At 41.8% G+C, this 19,008-nt stretch overlaps 1 protein-coding gene across 1 annotated transcript in view; it reads right to left on the bottom strand.

The window, feature by feature from the left end:
- Window positions 1–3,684: 3,684 nt before the first annotated feature.
- Window positions 3,685–19,008, bottom strand: part of gapvd1 (GTPase activating protein and VPS9 domains 1) — a 49,184-nt gene continuing 33,860 nt past the window's right edge. The window contains 14 exon segments of the mRNA XM_028578889.1: window positions 3,685–5,146; window positions 5,688–5,885; window positions 6,008–6,080; window positions 8,238–8,451; window positions 10,097–10,284; window positions 11,425–11,584; window positions 13,016–13,128; window positions 13,226–13,352; window positions 14,104–14,232; window positions 14,345–14,416; window positions 16,071–16,158; window positions 17,184–17,479; window positions 17,482–17,526; window positions 18,704–18,781. Of these exon segments, the coding sequence (XP_028434690.1) occupies window positions 5,006–5,146; window positions 5,688–5,885; window positions 6,008–6,080; window positions 8,238–8,451; window positions 10,097–10,284; window positions 11,425–11,584; window positions 13,016–13,128; window positions 13,226–13,352; window positions 14,104–14,232; window positions 14,345–14,416; window positions 16,071–16,158; window positions 17,184–17,479; window positions 17,482–17,526; window positions 18,704–18,781 (1,922 nt within the window). The 3' untranslated portion in view covers window positions 3,685–5,005.

The following is a 19,008-nucleotide window of genomic DNA, read 5'->3' on the forward strand; positions in this document are numbered from 1 at the left end:
TAGACAACCTCCCCAGCCCCCCTTCCCCCTCCCCACCACACTTAATTTAATTGACGTGATGCTGCCTTGTGTTGTTTATTCTGTCCTTTGTGGAGATTTCCCGCCACCACCGGCAGATTAGTCCCAACCGGATACCGTATGCAGGCTCCGTGCGGACCTGTACCTGCAACGTATATGCGCGTGAGCGGTGGGAGGAGGGCGCGCGCTCGCGTGTGATGACACGCGGACAGGAAGAAAAAAAATGCCACGCGGAACCTTTAAGTCAACAACAGAGCATTCTTAAGAGCTAAGCCATACTTACTTTCCTGCGCGTTGAGCTTTAAGCGTGTTATATGTTCGACCTAGGCCTACTACTTCAATAATGGGAATAATGAGAATAATAACCGAATAACATTTTGAATTTGACAAAGAGCCACAATGAACAAAACGGATCCAGTTCCAGACAGCGAGTCCCATTGGTTTTTAAATGTCAAGCCGTCGCGCCCCCGTGCTGTTCTTTGTCTGAGCCGCTCTCAGATCAGATCTGCACACCGTCGTCGGGAATGGCGCGTCTGCCATCTGCAGGCCGCCGAGGGTAAAACACTCCCTTGTACAGTGGCTAGAACGTAGCAGTCACTGAGAGTAACAGTGCTGCTGCTGCTGCTGCTGCTGCTGTTGTTCTTCTTGCAGCTGCATGGTCCTATGGTTTTAATAATAAAAAGAAATCCAGCTTCCCTGCTTTAGATGCAGTGACTCCTTGGAATAACCCAGCTATATTCATATTCCAGGTGTGGATTAGCATTGCATGTGGTGTATAATGGTGTACTTTTAGTCATGTTGTTGTGCATTATTGTATTCTCCCTACTCTTGGATCCCTTCAGTTTCAGCCCATCTTTCGGGAATCTGTTACCACACACATTTTTACAATTGATTATGCATTTTTTTTTATATATATATATATATATTTTTATATTATAGTATGAGTGGCAATTGTATTGTTCTACTGTGAATTCTACTCTTCCCATTGTTGTATAAAGTTAGTGGGAGCTTTATAATGAGGCCTACAGGGAGTCAATTTGTGTGATTTCATGAGATCATTTTTGTCTGATGCTGAGCTGGTGTATGTTACAGTTAAAACAGGGGGAGGGGATTTTTTATTTTTTTTTAAACTGCTCCCCTTCCGCCAGGAAGTACCAGACCAACGTGTGAAGTCATGCACAAGCCCCGCTGGACTAATAATTTGTCATTACACAGCCATCTGGGCGAGACCTCAGGCCTGCTTATGTCTTCAAGCAGCAGGATGACATCAATATAAAACTCAGATGAGTCTTCCTCACTTGATCCATCTGCCCTCACCTGTAAAAACAAACACCTTGCCTAAATTGGTAGTAATGTTACACCTCCTGTATGTGAGGTCTGCACAGGCCTCATGTTGCGTCTACAGTAGATCACTGCTGAAGAAAGTATTAGCCAATAATAATAGTAATGTGTGAAGCAGCAAAATACAAAAACAAAAAGCAAGCCTCCTTGTATCTCGAATCAGCGAAGTGCCACATAGTCAAAAGATCCAATCTCCAAATCTGGCCTCATCTAGCCACTGGCTTGTGCAACTAATTAACTTCACACACCGAAAAAAATTTGAATTTAAATTAACAATTCTTCGATATCATCAGGGGACTTAAAGCACCCCACGAAGAAGTTTATGATGAAGAAAAAAAAAATAAAAAGATGAGTATTAGAGCAGGCAATCGGTGAAGTAAGGAGGGCTTTTTAGATGAGGGGATATCTCCAATTACAATCCACCGTACACTTGTCAGCAGTAATGAAATGTTTGCTGAGAGCTTGCTATTTGTGGCTGCTAGATTGAATGATGCTGCTCCACTGCCCCCACCGACAATTATATTCCACGCATAAATCTCCCTACCATCTCTTCTTCTATTGTGTGAACTGTCAGCCACATACACCTACAACTGTCCCAAGAAGCCACGGAATAATGAAACACCATTGTGTACAGTAAGTAACCCCCATTCAGTGAAAATGTATCACAAGAGTCACAGAAGAATTAAAATAAAAAAAAATAAGAAAAGAAAAAACTTCTGCTTCTTTTATTGTTTTTAAAGAATGACATAATGCATTAATCACAGTAAAGACAAACCGGCTTTCCCCGCATGTCATAATTGTGCAAGCTTACAATTAAATGTAAAATTAGATGTAAGATGTGGAACTGTTTCTTTTATTTTTTTGCCCTCTTCCTCTGCTCAGCTTTTTTTTAACTCAATTGTACAGGGAGCAGAGCAGTAAAGCTTTGACTCAACACTTGACACCAGTGCCCAGTAGTTTGCATACAATCACAGCTAAAGTTACCGTTACAGTCGTGTGTACATTTGTGTGAATAATGGGGCGTTTTGATCAGTACTCCATTAGGGTCATCTGTATGGCTGCTGCCGACCGGCTATCTTGAGAGAAAATGCCGAAACATAAGCCAGGTCCAAATAATTTCATCAGATTTGTGCAGTATATGCATTTCCAATTAAAGTGACATCACATGAACCTAATTAGTATAGATGCAACCTGCAACTTGATTTTCCAGTGCATGTTTTCTCATCAAATTGATTACAGAGACTCTGCGAGGAAGCATGCTGCACATACGAATCTGGTACGAGACTGTAGACAGATGTACAGTACGTAAAGAAAAGAAAAATATGCATTTATGATGTTGCACATAAATGTGAAAGCTTAAAAGAGTTAACATGTCACTCGAACATTATTCGAATCGCAATGCTTTTATGTTGAATTACTGTAGAGGCCAGAAGTAATGACATTTATATAAAAAAAAAAAAAAAAAAAAAAACGCCCTGCTCCCAGTCAATTCTTTCAGGAAAACGAATCCGTTTTGTGCAAAATAAATCGAGTTCTGATGTACAAGTATGACGGACACAAAAGGAAGCTTTGCATCCTCTTGCAGGTTCAATTACTGGCCGGTGGCAGATGCTAACGCTAGTCTACGGTTTACCATGACTGAGAATGTACAGACCACTCGGTGACTTCATGCAAGAGGAGGCAGAGGGTCAACCAATCACACGGCCGTCTCGCACGCACGCACTAGATAAAAACCACACTCACGTACTACGCCAACCACTTTAGCATAAACTGAAAGAAAAGAAGAAGAAAAAAAAAAGAAAAAATCAGTAACAAGTCAATAGTGTTGATTATTTGCTCTTCTATCCTACGGTGTATTGTGCTGTCAAGTCAGTTACTGTGAAAATGGGATTATCGAAAAACTATAATACACGTGGCACGTCTGTGCACAAAAATGAAGCAGAGGATTTTGAGAGAAAGAGAAAGAGCGAGAGAGAGAGGAGTTTTTAGTCATTTCTGGATAATTAAAGACATGCTTGGACTATATTTGGAAAGATACAATGACACTGGGATATCACAGCACGCCAAATTGGGGAGAGGAAAATAATATGTAAGTGCACATAAAGACGAGTCCCTTTCTTGAACTTATGAGGAGGTAGAGAGCTAATATCCTATAGTTCACTAGTGTGCCCACGTGGCATCGATTCATACGATTAGAAACAAAACAAAAAAGGTCTTTGTTCGCTAACAAAGGCGTGTGTTAATCAGGGGTGATGTGAGCACAACAAGCATCACAGCAGCTCAAAATCCAACTTTGACTCCCCCTTACTGTTTTACTATTTCTTACCAGTGCAAAAAAAAAAAAAAAAAAAAAGATCCAGTACTGTTGACAACCAATGCAGGACAGTCATAATCAGGCTCATTGGTTTCAACTCTGAGGTAGGATCTAGAATACCAAAAGGGGATATTTGTTCAAATTCAAGTGCATTTTAAAAAAGGGACTGAGCCACGACAATCAGGGATGTGGATGTTCCTGCAGCGGGGGCGGGACAAAGGTTTCTCAGTGAGATGTGGTTGGCCCATGGGGGGGGGATGGGGAAGAATAATGCCTATGCTGGGTTAAAAATAATAGTCAAATATAACTACCTGTACAGAGCGCCCCACGTTAAAAAGGCACAATTTTATTTTTTTCTCAATATTTCCAGAAATGCCACCACTACTCTGTGCATGAGTTGACCCTGTTTCCTAATCCCCCAGCATTCCCACCTACTCATCGCTAAGGTGCCTTCCTAACTCAAGCTTTTCTAGCAAGTTTATTTACTTTATATATAATCGCTTGCCTCAGACATCTTGAATGGGCATGAAATGCATTTTCATTTTTTTTTCATTTTTTTAAATTAGACAAACAAAAGCATTAAATAGAACTACAGAAATAAATACATTTTTATTTCATATAAATATGTGGGCCCTTATGTCCAAATTGTCGCTGACACACTTGCTTGTTGGGAATAAAGATGAAGTAAACAATCCATGAAAAAAAGCTGCCCTATTTGCTTTGATACGCTTACCTTATGAGTAGTATGGAATTGATCTCAGTGTGAATGAGCCACTAAATCTAATCAGTAACTACCACGCACTGGACATCCCCACGTTACAATGCATTTAATGAACATTTATATTGTAATTTAACTGGAAGCCCTTCCCTCTCACTCAGCAGGGGCCGGGGGATATAAAGATCAGTGATCACATCAAGGAAGTCTGGTCCCTTTATATAGGATTATCTTTTAGGTTGATTTAATGTCATATTGGTGTTTGTGTATATATAAAATTCCCAATACGGACCCCAAATGTGATTAAAGAGAAAAAAAAAAAAAAAAAAAATCTAAATCAGGTTTTTTTTTTTTTTTTTTTTTTTTTTTTTTACCCAAGGCTGTTATGTTTGTTTTTCAGCACGGCTCAAACCTGGATTTGTCCACATACATACAGTAATATATATATATTTTTTTTGTACTCTTTCAACGTCTCTGGCTATGTACAAGCTATACAAATACAGAGCAGGCTGAGGGCCAGGCTTTCTAAGCTGTGCAGAGGGAGCAGTTGGTTGGGAAGTCTCCCAGTGTCCCGGCTCCTTCCCCCGCAGTCTGCCCATACAGGTGGCTGTTCTGCTTCACTTGCGATCGTCGATGGTCTTAATGAATTCCACCGCCGCGGTGAACTGCATCCACCAATAGCACTCCTCCCCACTCAGCCGGCTGGCGTAGAAATTATTGATGTACTGAACGGTGGACAGCAGGCAGGGCGGGTTTGCCTGGGGGGGGGGTGGTGGTGGGGGGGAGGAGGAAGAGGAGATGGAAGGACGGGCCCACATTAGCCGCTGAAACAAGCTCGCGCTACGCCCGTGCGGATTACAATCAGAAATATGCAAATGTGTACAATGCATCCACGCAGGTTAGTGGGTATCAGTCTTCATGATGCCTTGCAGCCATAATGCAGTCATTTGGTGGGATCACTTTCTGATCATTATTCGGTTACACTTTGCTTGAAGGTATCTACACAAGAGTGACATGACACTGTCATGAACATATGACACTGTCATGACACAGTCATGACACATGGACCCTAACCATAACCTGTCATGACAAAAAACCAAATGACACTTTCTAAAAGAAGCGTGTTTATAATGTTTATGACACGTTCATGACAGTGTCATGTCACTCTTATGTAGATACCTTCAAGTAAAGTGTAACCGATTATTCTTAGGGTTCATTTATAAAAATAAAAAAAAAAGTCAATGAGTGATCAATACCCAAGGTAAAAAAAAAAATGAAACAAAATAAGAACAGACTTACCCTTATGAGGACAAAGACAAGTACAGGGACAAAGTCATCCGCTCCAGGGACGGAGTCCTCGTTGGCCAGGCTGAGGAGGTTCATGATGGTGGAGCACATGCGCAGTATACACTGGACTTTGTCTCGCGGCGTCTTGTACGCGTTGATGGTCCTGATCTCGGACTGCGCAGAGGGCCACGGAGCCTCCTTCAGGTACACCTGCAACCGCAAGAGTTAACTCAAATCAATGACTAACACTTTGAGAAGTCTCTTCCAGCTCCAGACATGCATGGAAGGGACGAAAAATAAATCAACAAAAAATGTCAGCAGGAGGAAGATACCTCTGGGATTTGAAGAGCTTTATGATTGGCCGTCACAACTTTTGTGAGCCGCTGGATATGTTCATGGAAAAGCCTGTGTGAGACAAAACAACTCAACTCAGCACATGACAACATAGAGAGACAAGCGCACATGCTGTCCAATCCAATCCAATCCTTCATATCAACCAAAATTTAAAGCAGTTTATAGTAAATGTATCTTCCGCTCTGGTTTTCTAGTGATTAAGTGGCTTCAACTCTTTGAGACTTAATCTACCTGGCTTGCTAGTACAGTATATGTCCCAGCATCATACTTACTGTGTACAGACACAGATACAGTAGCTTTATCTATCCTCGAAGGGCAATTCAGTTGCTACAGTCAACCCAAACATAGCCGCTACACACACATCCATACTGCCAGTCACCAGTGACAGAGGGAGCACAATAAAAGGACATATAGTGAAGTGTGAGATCCAAAGTATACAGCAAGAAAAATATTTGAAATTAGAACCGAATAAAGACGATAAAGAGAGACGAGAAAAAAAAAAAAAAAAGAAAGAATCCATAAAGTGCTGAGTGTATTGCACATGCATAACAAACACATAACCAATATGAGGTTTGTAACAAAATACATTCCAGACAGCTTCTCCGCATTCAGCAACTGAGTTGCAGAGGGAATGAAGGATTTGGAGTAACGGTTGGCTCTTTCTGGGAGGCAAGCCGTCCTCAAGGCATTAGTGTAAACTCACTGGACAAGTGGGTTGGTTCCAAAGGGTTGGACGTAGTGTCATAATTAACCGTAGGTGTGTTTTGGGCGTAACATGCAATGAACCAATAAGGGGTGCATGATATATCGACTCGATATCGTTATCGCAATATCACGTTGTGCAATATTATATCGAAAGAGTCACAATAAGTATGCAATATTTTGTTTATTTTGTGGAGCGCTGCGTCCCGTCCGTTGGCTGTGTGGCTTAGTTGGGTTTGATTTAGAGCCCGCTTGAAACGTTACCGTTACGTTACCGTGCCACTTGCACACGTTAGTGCACGTCAGCGCACGGGTCCACTACGTGACAAACACTGTGGAGCGTACCACGTGTGTGCATATTTCGACAGAGTGACAGTGTAAGTGAAGAAACAGATAGAGACAACTAAACGGAAATGAATTAGAAAAGCGAAAGAAAAGTTGTGTCCTGTCCTCTATTTATTTATTTTATACTGTCCAACCAGTAAAACATGTCCTGTTCTGTAGACATGGTCCTTATTTATTTATTCATGATGGACCAGTCCAATATGACTGTCAGTTGAAATAAACCTTGTGTTGTAAGAACACTTGTTTTATTCATTAGGAATCTATTTTGATGCGTTTCCCCGTAACTTTTGTAATTTTACATATGTTTAGAAATACCAAAATGAATATCTGTATCGCAATATTCATAATCGATATCACATTTTGTCAATATCGTGCAACCCTAAAACCAATCAGAGTGTCATCTCCCATTCCCTTTAAAAGCCAGGTGCGTGTGTACCTTGGCGCGTTGCTATTATGATGGTTTGCTGAGCAGGAAGGAGAGATTTTCACGAGAAGAAACTGATCTGCTCGTGTGTGAAGTGAAAGTGCGCGAGCAGATCATATAATACTATTTCACATTGTAATATTTTTTTATTTTTACTCTTTTGCATGTTTGTGTGCTGCTGCGCATCACACAATGTGTGTGTTTAACACGCATACTGTAGCGTGCGCGCTCTGCGCACGAGCCTGGGCACATTTGACTAATTCGCTGTTAAAATAACAATGAAATGCTGCGCTACTGACTTCAGACCGGGTTTTTGTGGGTCAATGGCACGACCACTTCCCGCTGCCTCAAGATAGCAATACGCCAAGAATGCAAACTGAACACACCTCCCCTGTAAGACCAGCACGCCCATGGGTGCACAGATGGGCGCAGGTGCATTTGCTATGACGCGGGCGCTGGGTGGAAAAATGACAACTGTGTCGGGCTTTGCGCTGCGCCGGGTGCAAAATAGGGCCCTAAGTCTCTTTAAAGGGCTCCAATGATTTTAGAGCAGACTTTAACAATATAGTATAAACTGTACTATATTTACGGGTGAAATATTAATATGTTGTTGCTCAAGGAAATACACCTGACCAAAAGCATTTTAGCAATAACATGATGATGAGATCAAATAACAAATAAACTGGAGTGCTGCCTGGTGACAGTGTGTGGTAACTGGTGCTATTCCAGCTACTCACTGGTCTCGGAGAATATCTCCGTCCTGGTTGGGGTAGAAGGCCAGTTTGAAGATGCGGTTCATGACGCTGCGCTCGATAGCCATCTGGGCGTCCTGCAGCTGGTCCTCACTAGCGTACTGCCAAATGGCATCACGGGCCATGGCGCCGTACAAGTAGCGCAGAAAATCCTCCACGGCTGCCGTCTTGTCATCCGACGCTGTGCAGCCCTGGAACGCTGGAGGGGGGAGCAGAGGAACAACAGATGTTACAACAAGGGAGTGTTTTCAAGGGAGTCAAGTTGAGCTAGGAAAGTGATGTTGTGTAAAGACTTCGAGGCACATCAAGTACTTTTGGAAGTTTTGTATAATAAAAAAAAAAAAAAAAAAAAAAAAAAAAAAGGAATAAATCTGGACGATGTCTGACAAATTGTGGAGTAATTTCATATTAGCTGACATTCAATTGTCAAGCTTTAAGAGGTAGACAACACACATCCCATTATATCTGGGACTTGAATGTTTAAATGTTAAAATTTAAAATGTTTATCTTATAAAAAGGGCCACCACCACCTATTTTGCAAATCATGTATCTACTGTATTTATGGATAATAGGATGGCAGGAAGGTCAGGATTCTCTCTACTCTGACAGTACAGACAAAGAATTTGTGCACTTTTATTTACACTGAAAGTGAAATATATACATAATAGGGATTGGGAGGAGGGGGGGGGAGGCTTTTACAAGTATATATTTTCAAATCTGTTGTTTTCCCTAGAATCATTATTTTTATCAATGATTCATCTACATACAGTATCTCACAAAAGTGAGTACACCCCTCACATTTTAGTAAATATTTCATTATATCTTTTAATGGGACAACACTGAAGAAATTACACTTTGCTATAATGTAATATTATTAAGTGTACAGCTTGTATAACAGTGTAAATGAGTTATTTTGAGGGGACAGCACAACACACAGCCATTAATGTCTAAACTGCTGGCAACAAAAGTGAGTACACCCCTATGTTAAATTCCCATAAAGGCAGGCAAATTTTTATTTCATGGATCCAGGATACTATGCAACCTGGTAAAGTTCCCTTGGCCTTTGGAATTAAAATAGCCCCACATCATCACATAACCTTCACCATACCTAGAGATTGGCATGGTTTTATTTCAGTTAGCCTATAGCTGGTTTGATTTGCATTGAGAGATGATTTTATGGAAAGTACCCCATGCCAATCTCTGTATGTTCCGTTTATACGGTACCGCTGACGCCAACTACATCATATCCGTCTCTAGCAAAACTGACCAAAATCAGAAAATGCAGAAAATCCATGTTATGTACTTCTTTACAAATGAAATAAATGTTGGACTGACTGACTGACATGTGATGGGCGTTGTTCTTAGAAAACAATTAGGTTTTAGAAATGTCTCATGATAAATTGTCTCTAGAAGTGTATTATTCAACTTTTGTTTTTGTTATAGGAGGAAAAAAAAAAAATCACAATAATCAATACTTCTCGAATCATAAATGAAAACCGCAATACAAACTGAAATCGGCAGCCATGTATTGTGAAACAATCAAATCGGGACAAAAAAGCATACTGTATCCTCCCAGACTAAATACATATGTAACTAGTTTCATTAAGGTTGCAATTTCACTGGGACAATTAAGTATTCCACTAAACATCCACTTCTTGCTCCTATTTAATCTGTCTTTTTAATTTAAATAGGTTCTTACATTGTAGTGTTTGTTTTGTTGTTGTGATTATAATATTTAAATTTAATTTTCAGGCAGGACAAATGCATATACTGTATGTGATACTGTGAGACAGTAGTGCAATGAAAATAAAGCCTCTTATGTCTTAAAAAGTAGCAATAAATACCTTTAATGAAGTCCAGCATCTTGGCCTCCATGTGTTCCAGAAGGAGGCGGACACACACGGTGGTGAAGTAGCGGTTGGCCACCTCCTTGTCTCGGAGCACCCTCTGGAGGAGCCTCTCCAGGTGGGCCTGGGACGTCTGCAGGCCCTGGCGACACCGGGTTAGATAAGCTATGTACGGCGCCCGCTTTCTGAAGGAAACACACACACACACACATTTGTATTCTATTATTGCCACTTTATCGATGGCTACATCTCTGTAAATGCCTAAAACGAGAGTACTTATTAAGCCTTGTGTTGTCTTCGCGTCATCTGTGCAAATTCAAATTTTTCTGGGACCAAAAAATAAAAAATCAACGTTGTGGTTGTCTTTTCAACGCTTCTGTCTGTAATAGGTTTTCTTGTCACTTCTTACCAAAGTTTTTGTCAGATTTTTCCTGCGCTTTTGTTTTTTTCCCCCCACGTTTTTGAAGCTATTTCCGACATTTTTGTCACTCTTTTCAACGTTCTTTTATAGTTTTCTCTCTCCAAATGCTATAAAATTGAATAAAACACCTAAATTCAATGATAGTACTGAGCTGATCTTTTATTTTACTTAAGAGTAATGGTTGTATGGAACCATCCACATTATTTTTTGACAATTTGGTTGAAAGAAAGGCAAATTTCTGATATAGAAACTTTTTGAATATGGGTCAAAATTGACCCAAGGACAACAGGAGGGTTAAAAAAAGAGAAGATAACCAAGTGGGGTGGGGAAGGAAAAAAATCGTATGCATCCTGATTGATTTTGGCGCAGATTTTTATAATCGATTCTTTTCCCTAGAATCAATATTTTTTATTTATTAATTTTTTTACCACTGATTCACCTTACTATACTATATTTTCTGTTTATAAGGCACCGCTGACGGCAACTACAACATATCCGTTCAAAGCAACTTATCCGTTCAAAGCAAATCAGAGCAAAAGCAGAAAATCCATGTTACGTACTTCTTTAACAAATGAAATAAATGTTTGACTGAAAACTTAGAAAGCTTAGAAAGCTTTCTTAGAAAACAATTAGTTTTTAGAAATGACTCATGATAAATTGTCTCTAGAAGTGTATTATTCAACTTGGAAGGAAAAGAAAATGGCAATCCTCAATACTGTTGAACCACAATACTTCTAGAATCGCAATTAAAAATAAATAAAAATTTAAAAATTTAAAAAAACGCGATACAAATTGGCACCCATGTATTGTCGAATCGGGACAAACAAAAGCATATCGCCACAGCCCTACTAAGTGAAAGACCCATGGAGTGCTTGCATCGACCCCCCCAGGTCTCCACGGTTACCTGTAATCCTCGGCGATGGCAGCCAGCAGCTTCCTGCAGGTGCGTGGGTCGAAGCGGCCGACGCAGCGCGTGGTCTCCTGGATCTGGGCCATCTGGTTCTTGTCCTGCAGGTTGATGGCCTCTGCTAGCTGGATCTTCAGGAAGCAGACGATCAAATTTTCTGAGAGGGAGAGGACGACAGAGAGACGGCATTAGACAACGCTGCTGTAATCTGATCAACCCGCTGCCTCCACATGACAGTGGGACTGATGGCCACAAAAAGATGGGAGTCCGACGGGTTTAACTGGTGACTGCTTTTACAGGATGCCACTTGATTCTGCCTATTGTCCGGATGTGAAGGTGGAAAGGCCTAACAAGTCTGCCTTTATTTTGTGCGGCATCAGAACACTTGTATCTTGTTGATAAAATGTTGGACCAATATTGGGGTTACACAAGTGCTTTTAATATGTACGATGGTTTAACAATGGGAAGTTGTACTGACACCATATGGGAATTCTCGTTTAACATCTCCCACTCTCTCTCGACCTTGCCCCAAACCTTGGAAGGCCAGTCAGAATGTGAAGGTGGTACAGATTTAGCGTCTTGCTTAAGGACACTTTCAGCAGGTTGGATGCTTGCCAACATTAAGGGCTTGTACCCTGCTCCCCATGGAGAGGTGTCACAAAGATACCCAAAGTCTAGTAGATTGTACAAACTTTAACAAGAGCTCGAAATGAATACACTCTACCTCTGAACATGTTTTAAATGCATTGCGCTTCATCAATTTGTATTGTATCACCAGTTATTGGTTACTAAGGCTACACTACTACGTTTTGGTTTAAAAACAAATATCTTTTGCTACGTTTACGCCTCGAGTCCACACTACTCTACACTACTGGTGGTGGTGATGGCGTAGTGGATGTGACACATGCCTTTGGTGTGGGAGACCTGGGTTCGATTCCCACTGCGATACATCAACCAATGTGTGAGCAAGACACTTAACCCCTAGTTGCTCCAGAGGCGTGCGACATCTGACGTATATAGCGATTGTAAGTCGCTTTGGATAAAAACGTCCACTAAATGACATGTAATGTAACGTACTCCGGCGTTTCCAAGCCCCTAAATCTGAGACATTTGGAAACACTGGTGCCCAGGTTTTGGTTTGAAAACTCCAGGGTTGCTTTGTAGTCTGGACGGGCAGAAACGGAGACCTTTGGAAACGTTGATGCGTGTCCGTCAGACTTGTCTGTTAGGCTTGCATTTCTTTCAGTAACAGTTCCACCTCGTCGTCGATTCAAGCAAATACGTCCCCGGTCTTACTTTTCGCCATTGCTGTTTTTTTTCCCTCTCCAAAGTATTTTCTGTACTTTCAACTTTTACATACATGATTTTCAACCGCAGAGTAACGTCGGCCATTCTGCTTCCTGTGTACACTGGTACACGCATGCCCAGAGCATGCGACTGGTCGTGTGATACGAGTTGACAGGCGTGTTAATAACGACCGAGATTAGTTCTGCTAAAACTTGTGTGGGCGGAGATGGTTTTTGTCTCAGAAAGGAATGTTAAAAAGGAAAACACAGTAGTGTAGATGTAGCACAGATGGACTGCCTACCTTCAGAGTCCATGTGGTCAGGCAGCCCGTTTCGCGTGGTTGCAGGAACCATGATGGGCAGAGCCACTGAGTCTGCAGAACACAATGCCAACCTCAACTTCTTCTTTGCATCACTGGAAGACAGACAGACACACACAAAAACATATTTAATCAACAGCAATGATTAAGAATATCTATTAAGAACCAGAAAGTGTTGTGTGAGTGACTGACCTGAAAGAGAACTTGCAGTCATGCTGCTGTGCCGTCTGGCTGGCTGAGTCTGGGAGGTCGTCGGCAGAAATGTTCTGCAGAGCGTCTTCTCTAGGAGAGTCGTGCACGCCGTCTTCAACACAAAGATCTGTCAACATGAACAAAAACAGGCAAATGACTCCATGCATCTACTGCAACTGTGCGTAATAGCCACATACAGTGCTCAGCATAAGTTGAATACACCCATGCTAAAGTTGACTAAAAAGAAAAAAAAATAAAATAAAATAAAAGGAGGAAAAATCCAACCTATAAGGACACCATCTTTGTGAATGAATAATGTATCATAAATAAATAAATGTTCTGCCTTAAAATACAGGGGGCATAAGTAAGTACACCCCTATGTTAAATTCCCATAAAGGAATTATTTTTAAAGGCCAGTTATTTCATGGATCCAGAATACTATGCATCCTGATAAAGTTCCCTTGGCCTTTGGAATTAAAATAGCCCCCCCACATCATCACATAACCTTCACCACACCTAGAGATTGGCATGGTTTTATTTCAGTTAGCCTAATAGCTTGTTTGACTTGCATTGAGAGATGATTTTATGGAAAGTACCCCATGCCAGTCTCTAGGTATGGTGAAGGGTATGTGATGATGTGGGGGGGCTATTTTAATTCCAAAGGCCAAGGGAACTTTATCAGGATGCATAGTATCCTGGATCCATGAAATAACTGGCCTGGGATAATTTATTTAATTAAGTCATAAATCCAAAATTTCCAAAAGATGATTCTTAATTCCTCTTTTTAGTCAACTTTAGCATGGGTGTATTCACTTATGCTGAGCACTCCATGCACTCCATGCATATATAAAGTGAAAGTAAAAAGTGTTTTCCCTGACCTCCTGTACCATCGTAAGAAGCTCCGCCTGTGGCTCCATCACTCCGGCTCGTCCTCTTGATGTTCCTGTACTTGTCCAGGATGTCTTCGGCTGCCTGCGCGTGAGAGCTCTGTCTGGGCAACGGGTCATCTGATAAAACCCAACCAACACACACACAAGATGGATTCAAATGAAAGCCGGCTTCAGATATCCACATTGTGTCCCCAGTTAGGAGTGTTAATTCAACCAAACCAGGACGCACCTTGGGGGACACGCTCCGGGACAACGTCGTCTTTCTCCTGCTTGTCCCTTTTCCGAAACGCAGCTATGGGCGCTGCAGGAGGACAGACACGCCATTAGTGGACTGACACCACTGTCACTATCGCTGGATGACATGCTGATCATGAGTTGCCTGCTGACAGCCACTTGGGCCAATCTTTGTTTTTGTTTTTTTCCATGGTTTGTATTGAGACTAAAATAAATCACAATGTATGATGTATGGTATCATACATTAACACAAACAGTCTAATGTAGAACTTTACTAAAGAAAAACAAAAAGCAACTGAATATTCACAGGGTGAACTAAACCACTGGATCATAGCAGAATATCACAAAGGTCCACTGTAAGTCATTATACAAAGTCCAGTCGATATACTGATGGAAATAAGCCCACTGATGCTTATCCTATTAACACGAGGGTGCAAACAGGACAAACAAGAGAGACACGGGGGTTTTACAATTTGACGGCACACACCGGAAACGCTGGGTGGAGTATCTACATTGATATTCTGCGTTCTCCGTACAGTAAAATGGTAACTGTGGCAACAACAACAACAACAAAAAAGAGAACACGGATAAGGTGAGGGGGGGATAAAAAAACGGATGTATGGGTGAGGAGCGAAGTCGGGCTACAACCATGTCACATCACAGCTCTACGGCTCTAAAGGCGGCATCTACTAAAAGCAGCATGGGGGGCAACCGCCGGCTCCAGCAGCGAAGCTAGCTCAATGACGACAGCGTGGAAGCGTTACCTGGGACGTCACTCTCAGCCGTCCAATACAGCACTGTGAGGGACACAACAGACAGGGGGTTGGCCTTTCACACACGGGCTGCCACTCGCTCTGCCGGACAACTGACAACTGTGCGTCACCATGCAGAGCGACAGGACACACACACACACACACACACACACACACACACACACACACACACACACACACACACACACACACACACACACACACACACACACACACACACACACACACACAAACTGTGGACTTTACAGAGGTTTGGATGGAGAATCGGGTGGTTTAGGCTCTTTACTTTCCCATGTGCACACAGCGCTCTGTTTTATGAACATCAATTTCATGTTTACTTAAGAAACATTATCTCAAAAGAGTTAGAAGCAGTCACTCTGTGTGGGCACAGCTCATTATTTCCCAGACAGATGTATGAGAGATGCTTGTAGAGTAGAACTGCAACAAAGAGATGTGTCATCTATCAGCGCGGATGACAGAAAGGTCTATCTAATGACCATTAGCCGCTGGCTGACAGCACTGCTGGGAGGGCTACGGCCGTACAATCTACACAGCTAAAGCGCCTCCGATGACTGATTAGCTACAAAAAGTCTATATAAATCTGCAGCCAGTGAGAGGAGAAAAAAGAAGAAAAAAAAAAAAAGGACCGGACACGTCTCTGAGGTAACTTCAAACAACAAGAAACATGATTTTCCAACTGAAACATCAGCAATGGAGTGGACAACACGGACCATCATTCTCTCTCTCACATTATGAATTGGCTTTCGCTCTGCTCTTTAAAGTGTGATATTTCCTGTCGGTTGTGATTAAGATCTTTTTTTTCTCCCGTGCAACAAAAAACAAAAAAAAAGGAGATCAAATCAAACCGATCACTTTTAAAATGTGTAAACGCTCATATTTCAGTTTAGAAAAGGGGGCGTGCTTAAAGGGAGTGTTTTCTTTCCTTACCTTTGGGAATGGCTGACACAAAACGTTTCTTCCACCATGGCCTGTTGCGATCAGACTTCTCGTCGTCACTGTCTTTCCTGTCCTCAACCTTTGGACGGTAATTACAAAAGACAGACTGAGACGTTAGCGAGGACATTATTTGGGGCTGCACCGCTGATCTAATCGCAATGTCGCTCTTTGCCATTACATAACCGCAACAGTTGTGCGATTTAAGTAAACAAAAAGGTGGGCTGTGTGCGTGACACTGTGCGCAGATCAGTTTCCACGTTGTAACGCCCTTCACTTTAACAACAGATGAAGCCACCGTGTCTTAAGAGTGTTGGTGTTTACCGTTAACTCACTTTGCATTACAGCCCGGACGATATTATCAGCCCATGTTAGGCATTTTCCAAACTATCTGTATGGCATTTATAATGGCCGATGAATTAATATTTAAAAAAAAACAAAAAAAACCGGACGAAACCCCCTTCAACCACGTTCTGAGTGTTGACGTTGCATAGTTGGTCCCCCAGAGAGCGCTCTACAACGTCCCTGTTGGCAACACTCGTGTTTAACCTTTTAAGTTTCACATCTTAAGTTTGTATTTTTATACATTTATCAGAACTTTTAATATATTTTTATGTTCCTCTGTTCTGTTGTGACAATAAAACAAAGTGCATTTTTAAACTGCATTATCATATTATTTTAGTGAGCACTTATAAATAACTACAAATAACTAACGTTAGGGAAATCTGTTTGTTTCATAGGCATTTTTCATGCATATGAAGTTATTTAAAAAAAATAATCCACACATTTTTGTTCATGTATATCTTCTTATGCTCGTTTAACTTTGTATGTCAAAAAAATACACATTTCAAAAATGTTGTGAATTGTTCTCTTCATTTTCCTTGATTATGAAGTAAACTCATGATGATACTATATGGCAATTGCAATCGTAATTGCAGTATTGTAAATCGCAGAATGACTTTTTTTATCCAAATCGTGCAGCCCTAACATGATTACAGACCACAGCTGGAAAGAAACCAGAAATAAACTATTTTTAGGGCCGCTCCTCAGCAGCATTAGTAAAAAATACGACTGTCTCTGTCAGTGGCTGAGCACGTGTCTGGTTACCTCTCCTTTGAGGGAGTCTTTGCTGGGGGACGAGGACGGTCCTAAGGTGAAGACCCCGGCAGGGTCGCGCTCTTCCACCGCGACCCGCCGGTTGAGGCCGGGGTCACTAGTGGGCCGGCGGCCTGGGCACACGATGTCGGAGCTGCGGCTCCGGACCAGCCTGTCGGGGAAGGAGTGGCGCTGCTTGGTGTGCTCCAGCTCGGCCTGGGCCAGGCAGTGGGGCGTGAAGAGAGAGTGGCGCGTCTCCGGCCCCAGGGCGCTGGCTTCGGGGATGGGTGGATCGGGGGGAGGGTGAGGGGCCTGGCGTAGTGCACTTTGGGCCTCACTATTGTTCCAGTGGAGCCTGAGGAAATAAAAGAGAAAATAAAAAAGGTGCGTTTGGGAGAGAAAAAAAAACAAAATGGATAATATTTAAATATACCTGAGCACTTTGTTTTCTCTTTCATTTTTAGGTTACTTACTTACCAGTTCACAGCACAGGCTCCACAAAGACTAGCCTAGGTAAATATCTGTTTTTAAAGCCTTAAATATACTAATGAAATCCTCCAAGAAGGTAGGGCTGTGCAATTAATCACATTTTAATCGCCATTCCGATTTTGGCACCTAGCGATCACAAAAACATCGACAAAAACAATTATTTAGCACATTACGTTTTGTGAGTAAACTCTTATTTTGTCTGTCGAAAAAAAAAAGTTCAAACAGGAAAAGTATGAAGGGAAATTCCACCGTTCAAGGGGTTTTCACTGTTTATTTGTTTAAATGTTTCACTATTTTTTAGGTTCAGTAAATGCAACATCTTTCCAAAAGTCAATGAGTAATTGTGTTAAATAATGGTGATTTTAACATTGACCAAAATACTCGCGATTATGATTTTTGTCCATAAATCGAGCAGCCCTACAGGTTGGGATTTCTGGAAGCTACTAGGAACTAAGTGTAGTTTCGTACCACAAAATCTCACTTGTTTCTACAGAGTAGCTAAACAATATAAAACCAATAGAAGACGAAAAAAAAAGTGGGGAGAGTGCTAAAGAGAGATGTTAGTGGGAGATGAGCCCTAGGTATAGGTAGGCCACCTGTTCCAAGGGTAGACTCTCTCTCTCCTGAAAAGCTTCCAATGGCAGCCTGGTGCCATGAGCACAGTGGGAGGAGGGGACAGTGCCAAAGAGCCCGGGGTGAGGTCTCTCAACCTGTCATCCCTTCACCTTGCCACAGACACAAAGCCATTCCTCTCGCACACACACCATTTCAAACCTGCGCTACAGACAAAAATGCACAGGAACAAAGACTGCGAAGAATCATTTGGCACCCTAAATGGGCCAAAATGAAATGACAGTTCATTTGCACTTCTAATATGACCAGTAATTGGGGGTAAGGGCATGTGAGAGGGGCGCAGGCACTCTTTTGGTTAATTCCACAGAGCTCAAGCTGTTCTGTGAGCCCGCGACATTAGGGCAGGAATTTAATGATAACTCGTTTCTACCTTCCGATTGGCTGCAGAGCATTCTGGGAGCGCAAATTACCTTCGGCGGAGGAGAGGGGATCGAACATGGCCAGCAAGGAATCGGCCTGTGAGGGCGGAGATGTCGGATGATGTGCGCCTGTAAAAACACAAGAGGACACGAGACAATTAAAAGCATTTACTAAATTAACCACTGAACCACAAGTGCACATGGCATGTTATTGAAAAAAAAAATATATATATATATATGCTAACGTTAAATAGGGCTGCAAGATAAGAGGAACATATCTAATTGCAATTATTTTTGACTGATATTGCAATTGGAATATGATTCACGATATTGGAGGGAATGATCATTTTTGTATC

This window comes from Perca flavescens, chromosome 5 (genome assembly GCF_004354835.1).
Source record: "Perca flavescens isolate YP-PL-M2 chromosome 5, PFLA_1.0, whole genome shotgun sequence".
Lineage (NCBI taxonomy): Eukaryota > Metazoa > Chordata > Actinopteri > Perciformes > Percidae > Perca > Perca flavescens.